At 44.7% G+C, this 14,171-nt stretch overlaps 1 protein-coding gene across 2 annotated transcripts; it reads left to right on the top strand.

Annotated features, from left to right (window-relative positions):
• Position 1: 1 nt before the first annotated feature.
• Positions 2-8,140, top strand: TMEM70 (transmembrane protein 70). 2 transcript variants are annotated; one of them, XM_037892421.2, is made up of 3 exons: positions 2-142; positions 6,432-6,543; positions 7,484-8,140. In XM_037892421.2, the coding sequence occupies exons 1-3, from the start codon at positions 17-19 to the stop codon at positions 7,912-7,914; spliced, it is 669 nt and encodes a 222-aa protein (XP_037748349.1). In that variant the 5' UTR covers positions 2-16; the 3' UTR covers positions 7,915-8,140. The 2 variants fall into 2 exon arrangements, with proteins under 2 accessions (XP_037748349.1, XP_007063642.3); XM_007063580.4 differs by lacking the exon at positions 2-142 and adding an exon at positions 5,125-5,450.
• Positions 8,141-14,171: the final 6,031 nt, after the last annotated feature.

Below are 14,171 nucleotides of genomic sequence, written 5' to 3'. Positions count from 1 at the left end.
AAGCCCAGGTCCCAGCATGCCACGGGCCGCGGCAGCCCGTGTCCGCCGGAAGTATTGCATGCTGGGAGATGTAGTTCGCAGCCCACGCTCTACGGGCTTGGAGACAGCTAGCAGGAGCTGCTCCACCATGGTGGAAATGAGGGTAGGTAATCGAGGGCCATGTTGTGTCCCCAGTTGGTGGGTGGCTGTATTGCCAGCTTGCCAAAGTTCATGAGTCCAGCATTCCACCCAAAAAATAATCACTGGCTTAAAAAAATTCCCAAGGATTTACATTTGGGTAGTGTGACCAGACAGCAAGTGTGAAAAATCAGGATGGGGGTGGGAGGTAATAGGAGTCTATATAAGAAAAAGACCCCAAAATTGGGACTGTCCCTATAAAATCGGGACTTCTGGTCACCCTACATTTGGGTTCTTTTTATTTGCCATCTGGTTTATCAACCTTTAGGGCTTACATTTTCAATTTTTTTCCTGCAATGGTACAGGGCTAGAAAGTTACTTTTCAAAACAATAATAGCTGAGATTCAGCTCAATCGCCACAGATCAAAGGCTCAAGTTCTTGAACAAGAATATAATGCTCCCTACTCAAGCTTGATAGGAAGGCAATGACACATTGGGCCCATAGAATATGGGGATCATGACAAATGATCTGTGGCGCCCCTAAAATCAAGGTGAAATGCAAGGAGCACCTAGTTATGGACCAGGACTCCATTGTGCTAGACCAGATACAAACACAGAAAAAAAAAGGTGATCTTTGCCTCAAGAAGCTTACAATCTAAGTATAAGATGAGACAACAGGTGGATGCAGACAGGCAGGAGAGTACAAGGAAACAATTATTAGCATGATAGGCAGTGATGTCAGCATATGAACAGCCTAATCATTGTCAAGTTTTTTGTAGGCATCATAGCAAAGGAGAGTTTTAAAGAGGGATTTTCAGGAGGATAATGAGGTAGGTTTGCAGCTGTGTATAGGGTGCTCCTCCCAAGTGTGAGGGCAGCTACGATTGCCAGGTGTCCAGTTTTTGACCGGAACGTCCAGTCGAAAAGGGACTATGGCAGCTTCGGTCAGCACTGCTGACTGGGCCGTCAAAAGTCCAGTCGTGCAGCGGGGCTAAAGCAGACTCCCTACCTGCCGTGGCTCTGTGAGGCTCCCAGAAGCAGCGGCATGTCCCCTGTCTGGCTCCTACATTTAGGAGCTGTGGCCAATGGGAGCTGCAGGGGTGACGCGTGTGGATGGGGCAGCATGTAGAGCCACCTGGCCGCACCTCTGCATAGGAGCCAGAGGTGGGTCATGCTGCTGCTTCTGGGAGCTGCTCGAGGTAAGTGCCACCCAGAGCCTGCACCCCTGACCCCTCCCATGCCCCAACCCTCTTCCCCAGCCCTGATCCCCCTCCCGCCCTCCAAACCCCTTGGTTCCAGCCTGGAGCACCCTCCTGCACCCCAAACCCCTCATCCCCAGCCCCACCCCAGAGCCTGCATAACCTGCCAGAGCCCACAATCCCCCCATTCCACAATCCCCTACCTCAGTCCTGATCACCCTCCAAATCCCTCATCCCCAGCCCCACCCTAGAGCCCACACCTTCAGCCGGAGACCTCACCCCCCCACACACACCCCACCCCCTGCCTCAGCCTGGAGCCCCCTCCCACACCCTGAACTCTTCATTTCTGGGCCCACCCCAGAGCCTGCACCCCCAGCCAGAGCCCTCACCCCCTCCTGCACCCCAACCCCAATTTCGTGAGCATTCATGGGCCGCCATTCAATTCCATACCTAGATGTGGCCCTTGGGCCAAAAAGTTTGCCCACCCCGCCTTAGGCCCTCCTATTTTTAGGCCCTACTAGTCAGGCAGGGGGCGCAGCCAGGGCCGGGTGAGGGGAAGGAGCGAGCTTGCATATATAGCCTGCTGGAGCGCTCCTGCTAGCAGGAAAGGCAAAGCAGTCCCATGTGGCTTGGAAGGACCTCAGCCAGAAGCCTGCTGCTTCCGCTCCCTCTAGTGTTTGTCTCCCCACGCTGCAGAAACACACTGCCAGGTATCCAGTTAACACTGGTGACTGGACACTAAAAATCCAGTTACCATAGAAACCTGTGCTAGCTGTGGATGTAGTTTAAACAGGCATTGTCCCCCAGCTCCTCCCCACCCCCAATTTCTCCAGAGCTCTGCTTAGCTGTCAGGGAGGGAAGAAGCTCCCTCTGTCCCTCTCCTGGGCTGAGGCTGGCAGGTAGCTCCATGACACTGCCTCCTGGGTCCTAGTGCCTGTTAGCGTCATCTTCTATGTATGCTGGGTCCCATTTCTGGACAACTGGTGAGTGCCTGTGGGGGGCAGAGCAAGGAGGTTGTAGGGGGAAGAGGCAGTACCAGAGCGGTAGGGTGGGAAGCTTGCACAGAACCTGCACACACTCTATCCAGCTCCAGCCAGAATTATTGCCCCTCCCTTGTATAAGGAACGAATTCCCACACATTTGTAGGAAAAACAAAACAAAACATCCCATTCTGGATACTATTACTTTAACATTTACAGTACCTTCCATTGACGGACTTCAGAATTATGATGCTCCATGTTCAATACTGTATTGAACTGTACTAAAAATCTAAGAAATCTATTTTTCTGTACTGGGATGCATGGGCAACCAAGTTCTTTCCTTATGCTTAGCCTAGTTCCACAGGCCAATGCATCTTTGTACTTTTAAGGGATTGCAGAAGCACTGGAGGAAGCTCAACACACAATGTTGTAGGTTTCTCCCTCCCCTCTCCCTCAAGGATTTTAGCAGGCTATGATAGAAAGACTGGCTGAATAGGCTAAAGGCAGGTTCTGTCCATTTGCTGGTTCTCTAGCAGTTCAATCCATCGTAAAAGTACCTCACATTTAATTTCTTTTGAGTTTCATCCCAAAAACTTAAAGCTAAATAAACCTGAAGTTAGTCCTCATTTTTCTGTCCCAACTCAAACTAACTTCTTTCCCAAGTGGAAAATGTTGGGTAAGCATGGAACGTGTGTGATTTGAGAAGGTAATGAGAACACAGGCCATTTCCTGCTGACAGTTACACCTGTGTAGCCTTATTGACTTCAGGGAGAACAGATTTTTGCACAATAATAAATTTTGGTCCCTTCTGCTTTTTCACACCTCATATAAGCATCTCATTCACTTTCCTCCCCTAAACTCTGAGCACTTTAAGGAAAAAAAATAAGCAAGGTCTGCTTGATTTACACATGCAAATGAAACAGGAGTCCCTTCATTCTACACTAGCCTTAAACAAACACCAGACCTGATGTAACAAGGGTGTTACTACAGCAGCCTTGGTTGGACGGTTCTTTTGAAAGATCCTTAATGGTTCTTTTAAGATGCTGATTTTCAGTGAAGTCTTTTTGTTCAGGGGGGCAGAGAACACAACAAGGAATAGCTCTGTTTTGTCAACTTGTAGTCTTTCAAAAGCTGAAAGGCTTTAGATTAAGTTTGTTTAATGTTTGTACAGTGATTTTGAAGAGCTAACATAGTACAGAAGTGCTAAATATTATGACTCGGCAACCATCTAAAGATCTGTGTCACTTCTAGCTTACCATTTTCTTACAGGAAGCTTAAAACAAACAAATGCAAACTGCAGGAGCTGGAGCACACAGAACTCATGCTTAAAAAACCTCATGTCAGAGTTGCGGATCACACATTCTAGAATAGATAATACTTAGTCCTGCCATAAGTGCAGGGGACTGGACTAGATGATCTCTCTTGGTCCCTTCCAGTCCTATGATTCTATTCTATGATTCTAATTGTGGAAGAGCTTGGTGACAGAATGGCCTGATGTGGTGAATCACTGGAGATTAACAACACAAACTGGGTATCATCCCACAAATAATATTTGGGTTCAATGTGAAAATAGTAATTTATTGCCCTCAGTTAGTGCAACACTGGGAGGCAGCTTTCAGAGCAAGACAGCCTAAAACACAATGCTACCCAATGACAGGTTTCAGAGTAACAGCCATGTTAGTCTGTATCCGCAAAAAGAAAAGGAGGACTTGTGGCACCTTAGAGACTAACAAGCTGTAGCTCACGAAAGCTTATGCTCAAATAAATTTGTTAGTCTCTAAGGTGCCAAAAGTCCTCCTTTTCTTAATGCTACCCATTGTAATTTTCCCACTACTACTTCCTGTACTCCAGTGGATTTTACGCCTGAGTGGCTTTCTTTTACATGATAAAAGCTGGCTGCATCGCAGACTGCAGTCAGAGTGAGATAGGGTATGTGGTGTAGAGTCCATAGCTTGGGGGAAACACCTGTAGGGCTTGGCTTTGCACTGTGCCAAGTGAAGAGCTGAGGGTAGAAGCACAAGGTTGGAAGAGGTGAACAGCATGGGGAATGTTGCAGTGTTCATCCTCATACAGATGAGCACTCCACTACTTAGGAGGAAGGAGGCCTAAGAGAAGGACAGTGTAGAATCCCTCGTGCTACCTCTTACTTAGAAGTATCTGTTTGAAGAATTGAGTGTAGTGAGAGTAGAATAAACTTGTTAATTTTACATAAATAAATAATATGTAAATATGTATGTAGAGAAATGTTTGATGACATCATACTTTTTTTTGCAATATGTAATTCATAGGTAGGCCCTTCCCTCCCATTAGCCTTAGGCCCCTCATAACCTTAATCCGGCCCTGGTTGTAAAATGGGTCCCCCCAATGTGGCTGTAATTGAAATGTAGCTAGCACATTATTAAAGTTCTCCTCTTAATGTTCATAGCACCCGGCTTTCAGACTGTTGGCAAACAGTTGTTGCAAAAATGCACTAGCTCACTGGTTTGACACAAGTGTGAAAACCGTGAGCCCGATCCTGCGCGCCACAGAAGTTAGTGGGAGTTGAAGTCACACAGCACTTGGCAGGTTTAGCAAAGCTCTTCCCAAATAACCCTGCAGACACTGGGGCTGAGCCTGTACCACTGAGCGAAGAAGCCAACGGGACTGGGTTTGCCACTGGCTTGAATGGGATTCGGGTGGCTGCCTCATTGCAAGGGGAACCAACGCTACAGGGCTGCCGGAGGTCTGGGTTTCTCCCCCTGGCAGCGCTCAGCTCCTGAGGAGAGTTACTATTGGAGGGGGAGAGGCAGCTGGCCCAATCCCCGGCAGCGAGAGAAGCGCCTTGGCTCCTCCCCTTCCTGGCCTGCCCTGCTGCGGTGCGCGGGGATCCGCTGAGCGCGGCCGGGACCGGGTGTGGGCGATGCCGCTCCTGGCTGCGGGCGGCTGCCGAGCCCGGGCGCTGGCGTTCTGGCTGCGGAGCGCTGGGCGGTGCGCAGCTGCCGCGCTTCCTGGTCCGCCGGGGAGCCGCGCAGCAGCGGCGTGCGGCCCCCGGTGGGCGGCTCTGAACGACTCTCCAAGCGCGTCTAGTGGCGGGGTCCCGGCGCTGCCGCTGCCGCTGGCCCGAGGTCCAGGAGCAGCTGGAGCCCTTCCCAGGGCTGAAGGGAGAGTAGAACAGGTGCAGGAGCGTGGGACGCTTTCCTTGTAGCTGGGCTGCGGGCAGGGGTGGAAACCTCCGATCAAATAGCAGAGGGAGAAGCAGGGGTCTTGGTTGAGGAGGCCGACCCAGCGACATCCCCGCCCCCAGTGTACTGGATTCATTTCCTTGTTCCTGAACAGCAAAAGTAAATGCAAAATCTCCCCAATTTGAATCCATTTTAAATCTTCACTGTTAATGGTGCGTTTAACAAAGTGTTTGCTGGTGGATAAGGTTAAAGGGGCAGAGTAGAGAATGTAAAATGTGTGAAAGATAAGGTGTGTCCAGTTACTGCTGTCTGTCTACCTAGGTGCTTGCCAATACAAGCACCTAGGTAGATGGACAGCAGTATAGCCAACCCTAAGTGTTTGGAACTCAGGAATCAGGCCCCCTAAATCATACAAGATTAGCTTAAAAATAACAAGTTTTTAAAAAACAGAATCTGGGTTTTGTTTTTTTTTAACTTTCTGAGTTCACATTCTTTTTCTTTGTAACCATGTGGGCTAGAAATTTTCTTTTAAATGAAATATGAGGTTCTCGTTTAATGGCAGGACTCTAGGAGCTGGGGATTCAAGTAAACCATGGCATTTTATCACAACTCACACAGTATTTGAAGAGCTGGCAGTGCTGAGGATTGATAGATGGGTGACCAGAGACTTGCAATGAGCTTGGAATGTGTGGCCTTCTGCCTGTATACAGCGCACCACTGAAATGTCTAGGGATGAAGGGTTTTATGGCTGCATATCCCATTTCGAATCCCCTGAATCATTAAATCCTCTGTTTCCTAACATTTACAAATTAATTAAATTTACTGATATCTATTAAATTCTTGAGTTTAGTTGTAATGTAATTAATTTTTAGCCTCTATCCTGTTATAGATTCAACATCTACATCAGGAGAAATCTGAAATGTATGTAGACGATGCTAATGCTTTATTTGCCATGTGCTGCTTTCATCCTGTAGATCATATTTTCTCATGTGGCATCTGTTCGCTGCTTCAGCACCTCCTCCTTTCATGGGCAACCAGAAGATGGAAGACTAGTTTACACTGGGAATCTGGCAAAGACAGTGTTGGGTATGTGATTGAAATTGAAATGTATTGTTTGATTTATCTATACTTAAACATGTCTTTAAAACATAGTTTGCTGTTGGGAATGGAGCCCTCCTGTTTCTTCAGATATGCACGAAGGGCCAGCTTGTGGTCCCCTATATAGTCATATAACCAACCCTAAAGGTTCAAATAAAATGAGTCAGATTCTAAAAAATCACAAGATATGTTCAAAAATGAGCCACACTCTAAAAAAGAACCATGAGATTGCCCCCCACCCCCCGCACTATGAACTCCTCATTTCTGGTCCCACCCCAGAGCCCTCACCCCCTCCCACACCCCTGTCCCCTGAGCCAGCCGGGTGAAAATGAGTGAGTGAGGGTGGGAAGAACGAGCAACCAGGGGTGGTGGTGGAGTGAGCAGTGAGGGGGGCCTCGGAGAAGAGGTGGGGCTGGGAGTGTGACAAGGGTGTTTGGTTTTGTGCGAGTAGAAAGTTGGCAACCCTAAGTAGCGCAGTAGTGAAGACAAGCCCTAAGTTCAGTCCTCTGTGAACAAAGTACATTTATTCCCTCCCAGCTAAACTTAATGGAAATATTACTCTTCTCTAGCAATATACAATATTTGATAGTTATAGCTGAGTTCATAATAGCTATACTTTTGCATAAGCAGTCGCTACGCTACCAAGATTTAACTTGTTACTTTGTGAAACGTTTTGATAACTAGAATTTTAAAGGTGTTTCATAAAACTTAACTTTTAGTTTATTAACCATAGAGAAGGAGAAGGGCTGAGGGCTTTGATTTCCACATGATGACTTCAGAAGTTCCACGGTAAGAAGGGATTAACTGGATCATCATTTAATTTAGCAATTGAAGTAAAGTAGTGGGTATATGAGAACAATGTATATAAAGGACTGTAGGGGTAACTTTGATCATAAACATTAACCTATGATTTTCATCTCTTATACAGGTGTGAAGTTTTTCTCTTACTCTACGAGCATATTTAGCTTTTGCATGATGCCCTACATCATCTTCAAAACTGGCATTGGAGTTGAAAGTGTGATTTTACAAACTGCCTTTTACGGCATTGTAGGATTCTTTACCTTTATAACACCAGTTACCCTGCATCTACTTACAAAGGGCTATGTGGTTCGACTGTATCATAAGGCTGAGACGGACACATACACAGCCATTACATATAATGCTATTTTGGCAGAAAAAAGAACTGTGTTCCATCAGAGGGATGTCAAGGTTCCAGACATCAGCAAGATGTTTACAACATTTTATGCCAAAACTAAATCAATGCTTGTTAATCCAATGCTTTTCACATATCCACAGGACTATAACCATCTCATGGGCTATGACAAACCTTTTTATTTTGACTTGGAGGAACAAAAATAATCCAGTGAAAGCAAATAGAATTAGACGATAGAGTGAAGATGACTGTCTTTTTTTGTATTTGTCTAGTGCATCATTTCTAAAACCACACACAATTCTATAACGCGTCCATAAGTGTCAGCTAATTTAGAGTTTCTTTATCATATTTCAGAATGTATAGAAACCTGAAGCTTTTTTAATTTCAAACAATCTGAAGTCTCCTCAGATTTAAAATTAAAATAGATGCTTATTTTGTCTGTTTGATTTCTGCTGTTACAGTAATGAAGAGAAGGAAAATGGATTTGATCTTAGTTTTATGCTGCAAGCTCCCTGATACAGTATTTTAAAGGAACCATTCCTTAAAAAAAGCAACATTGACTAATCAAATAGACGAATAAGAATTTTGAAGCCCCAAAAAAGGGTCTGTGTCTTAAAAAGTGAAAGGGCCAGATTTTTTGGCTTGTCTTGTTCAGATGATATAAAGCAGGGGTGGGAGCTGCAGGGACGGGGCAGCACACCGAACCGCCTGGCTGCGCCTTCACGTAGGACCCGGAGGGGGACATGCCACTGCTTCTGGGAGCTGCTTGACTTAAGCGCTACTGCTTGAGGTAACCCCTGAGCCCCTCCTACGCTCCAACCCACTGCCCTAGCTCTGATTCACCTCCTGCCCTCAGAACCCCTCAATCCCAGCCCAGAGCACCCTCTTGCACCCCAAACCTCTCATCCCCAGCCCCACCCCAGAGCCTGAACCCCCAGCCAGATCCTTTGTACCCCCCCGTGCCCCAATCCCCTGCTCCAGCGCAGAGCCCCCTCCCACACTCCGAATCCCTCATCCCCAGCCCCACCCCAGAGCCCGCACTTCCAGCCAGAGCCCTCACCCCCCTGCCCCAGCCCAGAGGCCCCACCCGTACCCTGAACTCCTCATTTCTGGCCCCATCCCAGAGACCACATCCCCAGCCAGAGCCCTCACCGCCTCCTGCACCCCAATTTCTTGAGCATTCATGGCCCACCATACAATTTCCATACCCAGATATGGCCCTCGGGCCAAAAAAGTTTGCCCACCCCTGGCATAAAGGAAGTAGAGACTGTCCATAATTCCCCAGGTGGGAATATTCCCAGCATGAAGGAGTCCCCAGGAAGCAGATAGCTACTGTTGCTGGCACCACAACTCCTTCCCTGCAGCTCTCTCTGGAAGGCACCGAAGGAGTATCTGGAGCACAATGCACTCTGGCTATCCCTAGTTGCTGGATGGTCCCTTGGGGATTGTGCAAGTTAGCTGGAGCAACTCCCAAGTTACTCTAACCTGTAACAAGACTGGGGTGGAGAAACTGTGAGCCCATAGCAATGCCTCAATAGCCCCTCTGCTGTGCTCAATAAAAACAGCTCAGCAGAGAATCTGGTCTGCTGAGATAATGCAGCATGTATATTTTACAACAGAACTGACTGCAGAATGTAGTTAAATGGGGTCCCACTCCATGCTAATGAAAGCTCTGAAGCAAAAGAAATCTCCCATGGAGTACTGCATAGTCTTTTGGACTCTATTTTCTTTGGAATTCATAACACTGCAAAGAAAACAGCTTGATTACGAAGGGGGTTAGGCCTCTGAATTTCTCTGTCAAAATGGATTGCTTAGATTAGTTTTACTCTGTACAGAAATTGGATTTCAGTGTTTCTTTTTTAGAAAAAAGGAAGGTTTGGAGATGTAAGCTGATAGGTTTTTTGTTTGTGGATAAATATTCAATTCCACCTAAAAAATCAAGATGTAATGAAAGGCTTAAAATACTTTGAGGTTTAAAAAATTGATTAAATTGACAATAATGTAAAAGAAATTCAGATGAATCCTTTTATGCCAGCAATACACTTTACATTAGGGCAGCGGTTCTCAAACTGTGGGTCAGGACCTCCTTTGAATGGGGTCGCCAGGGCTGGCTTAGATTTGCTGTGGCCTGGGGCTGAAGCCTGAACCCCACTGCCCAGGGCTGAAGCCAAAGCCTGAGGGCTTCAGCCCTGGGCTGCAAGGCTCAGGTTGCAGGCCCCCTGCCTGGGGCTGAAACCCTTGAGTTTTCGGCTTCGGCCCTTCTGCCCAGAGCGGTGGGGCTCGGGCTTTGGCACCTCCACCCAGGGCAGTGGGACTTGGGCAGATTCAGGCGTCAGTCCGCTCTCCTGGGGTCATGAAGTAATTTTTGTTGTCAGAAGGGGGTCATGGTGCAATGAAGTTTGAAAACCCCTGTATTAGGGGAATGTCTTGGTGCTAACATACTAAAGTAGTTACCTTTATGAAGAAAAAATAATTAAGATTTTTTCTTTTTAGATTTCTCCTAAGTTCCAATTTGGCAAAATGGCTTTTTGATTAGTCTGTTTTCTTATTTTAATGTCTCACTAAAGAGAGACAAAGTATCTATATTTTTATATTTTTATTCTATGTATTGATCTAACTCTGGACACATTTGTTGAATCATTTAAAAGCAAACCAAGCTATAGAAGGATTTTTGTGGAACTTTTCTTGTTTCAAAATGGTTATACATCTTAAAGACCTGTTCCAACTCTCAGTGAAGAGACTCCTCAGGTAAGCAATAAAATGCAAGAGGCGGTGTGTCTGTAAATGATGGTGAAAGAGATGAGACCAAAGACAAATGATTCAGACCACCTGAAAAGTATAATAATTGCTCTGAAATCCACTGTTTGAAGTGTTAGTACTGAGTGAAAATAGAATTTTATACACAACTAAAAGAAATCTATACGCTTTTGCATTTGCTTGGTCTCACAAAGGAGCTCCTAGTTCCATGCAATTTAGTATCTGCTGTCATGGAAATTTACTTTAAAAAGATATCAGCTATGTTCAGTCTCCTGCTCTCCTTTTTTGATACCTGTTTGCACAGGCTGAAGTTGCCTTGAGCTCTTTTAAAGGAGGGAGAAATGGGAATTTACAAAGGAAGGAAAAGAACATAGGAATTAGGTGAAAGAAAGGGGCTTGTATTTAAATGCTTTAAAACATAGCAAAATTGTCAATTTTCCCTCCTCACTTCTGCAACAAAATTTTCACTGCCATTTAAAGATTTTTGACAATTCAGAATTTTACTGATTAAACTTAAAATAGCCACACTGAGCTATCAAATCCCATGACCAATTTTTAAAATGAGGGGGGGAAGTGAAACTATTTTATCTATCTAGTTGCATCATAGCTGTGACACACATAAACATAGGCTAGTTGTCATGCTCTTTACTTAGTGTATATATAAACTCACCTACACTAACAAAAGTCCCAATACCAGCAAGTGAAAAATGACATCTCATGACTATGGTGTAATCCAGGGGTTGGCAACCTTTCAGAAGTGGTGTGCCGAGTCTTCATTTATTCACTCTAATTTAAAGTTTCGTGTGCCAGTAATACATTTTAACATTTTTAGAAGGTCTCTTTCTATAAGTCTTTAATATATAACTACTTTACATACAACAATAGTTTAAATAAGGTTTTTAAAATGTTTAAGAAGCTTCATTTAAAATTAAATTAAAATGCAGAGCCCTCTGGACCGGTGGCCAGGACCCACACAGTGTGAGTGCCACTGAAAATCAGCTCACTTGCCACAGGTTGCCTACCCTGATGTAATCCGAGGTTGATATATCATAGTTATGCCACTAATGATTGATGGCAGTGGTAATCTTGCAGCTTTTTTGTTGAATTTAGACATTTAAAACACAATTTTATTAATATCACATACAAAATATGTCTTTGCCTTTCAGCATTATATAAGATCACATTTATTAGACAAACAGTTAAAACATCTTAGATGGTTTTTATACTGAGAGTTTATAGAATAGTTATAAACGAGTTATGGAGCAAATTGTGAATTCAGAAATATCTCAGCCAATTATAGTTGTATTTAATTTCTTGGTAGGCTGTAATCCTTTTCACAATTACAGGGCTAACTACACCTTTGAGCCCCCTCTCTTTGATCCCCTTCAGATGCTAGGTCCCTGCACCTGCATTTCTATCTGGGTGGAATCCTGAGATTCTCCTGCTCTTAGACTGGATTCCCAGGTTACAGCACCTTGTGTACCAACTGTGATTATTCAGCAGACCTCACTGGTTTCAGCACCTGCATGTCTTTCCCTTCGGAGCTGTGACCAGTGGGGAATAGTGACCCAAAACAGCCTTTTCAAAACAAAGTATTGTTTAATCTTAACAGTAGGAACAAAACCCAGTAAAAGGCATTTTAACACAGTAAAAGTTCTACATGCATATCTATCTAACCTAATTGTAGGTAGGACTGTCTTAACCTAGACTCCCCAACCTCTGGAATCTAAGTTCACCTTAGCTCAAAACTGTCTGCTCGCCCCACTTCACGGAGTATGTATCTATAACCCCAGCCAAAGTCCTTTGTTCTCTCTTGTGTTTCCTGAGCCTGGTCAAATTGGTTCTGTCAGCTCCACAGGTTATTGGAAGCATGCTTCAAACTGGAAGGTTCTGTGTTGTGTCTCGTCCCTTGAAATATTTGCCAGGAACCAACCCCTGCTTCGTGGGTGTATTTCCTGACACAACTTGCTTGTAAATTAACTTGATATACACAAACAGTAAGTATTCAGTAACCCAATATAACCAATAACCAAGTTACATAGAGAATTAATAAATTATTACAGATCAGCCCATGTTCTTTAAAATCTTAAGTACTGTAAATTGTCATCTATTTTATATCATACCTATAAAAAGTTTTTAAATGACAGTCCTAGCAACATCCATAAATTATTAATTATATTTTCCCCACTAGCTGCCAACATGATTTCTGTGATATCTGTTACATACATAGAGCCTGTGTACATCGTGCAAAGACCAAAAAGTCTGTAAATTATGTCTAGAGAATGTTTTTGGGGAATTTTGCAGCAAATAGTGGTTTGCAAGCACAATCATTGAAATGTGTGCCTGAATTGGCCTCAGATTGTGGCTAATTATTCCATAAATGTTAAACTTTGTGTTTTTCCCTCACCATAATCAGTCTCTCATAATCTGTAAAGAAAATATTTATAAGCATATTTATATTTTTATTGTGAACAAAATTTTATTCACATAATTTGGAGAATGTTTAGGAAATTGAGCTAAATAAGGTAAGATGAGACATTTCATTATTATTTTCAACTTGTTTCCTTTACCCTACTTTTTTCAGCTGCAGTCTTTGCTGTTTGTCCACTTGCCAAAGGAGGCAAAGAAATAAAATTCCAAAGCTTTAAATTAATTTAAACAAAAGCAATGAAACCACTAGCTGGTCTTGGCAAGGGAGTACTGCTGTTTGCCAAGCCCCTACCAGCACTGATTCTCTGATTTTAGTACGTTTACTAATTGCAAGTACAGTTGCAAATATCTAGAATAGTAAGATATGTGGTAGAATTTCATTGTTAATTTTTTTATTTGCTGGCCGGGACTTCCTCATTTTGGAATGTGTACTGTGTCTTCCCCTCTTATTGGGGCTCATATCTTTCTCTCTTCTCAGTCCCCTCCACCGCAGATAGTCTTCACAGTGGGGCTTCCCTGTCTCCTTGCTACCTGGAGGCAGACCAGATCTTTTCTCTCAGCCTGGATTTAGGACCACCCATCAGGAAGAACTGCCCAGAATTCTCCTCCAAGCAGCACACATGGCAGACCCCAGGGTTCCTCTTGGAGCAGAGCTTTCAGAGGATTTTTAAAAGACTTTAAACTAAATATTTTATTCCTTCATTGGTTTTGAGGTTTTTCTCCTCAAAACTGCTAAATTCAAGAATATTTTTTTTCTTCTGGCTTTCGGAGGAGGGTTTGAAAGGCAGCACCTCTCCTCCCTCCCCATTTCCAGAATGGCAGAGATGACAAAGAGCATTGGTAATCCCCTCTCGCACTCGCAGGCAGGCTCCAGGGATAAAGACAAACCTGCCAGCCAGTGTGTGGGTAAGGTCCATCTGAGACAGTTGAGCAGGCGGCAGGGAAGCCTGGCTTTCAAGCTGACGAGTGGGTGAGAACCATGCTGATCATTGAGCAGGCCTCATAGAAGCTTCCTTCACTGGTACCAGGCAAGCATCAGTGGCATGGAACCAGTGGTAAGTTTTTCAGTGCCTCCCTACCTCTCTCCCAACCATGGGACCCCTATTTCCACAGCTTGCAGACCCCACAGGAAAATTTCAGCGGCGCCTCAAGGAAGACAAGTTCCTCTCCTCCTGACCCCATAGCGACCTGGAGGAAGAAATTCCTGCTCCCCGTCAGTAGATAGACAAGGTCTGTGCTGAGACAGCTGCAAAGCATTCCCTCCCCCCATCCCCCG

Source organism: Chelonia mydas, chromosome 2 (assembly GCF_015237465.2).
Source record: "Chelonia mydas isolate rCheMyd1 chromosome 2, rCheMyd1.pri.v2, whole genome shotgun sequence".
In the NCBI taxonomy this organism is placed as follows: domain Eukaryota; kingdom Metazoa; phylum Chordata; order Testudines; family Cheloniidae; genus Chelonia; species Chelonia mydas.
This window is presented reverse-complemented; position numbering and strand designations above follow the sequence as displayed.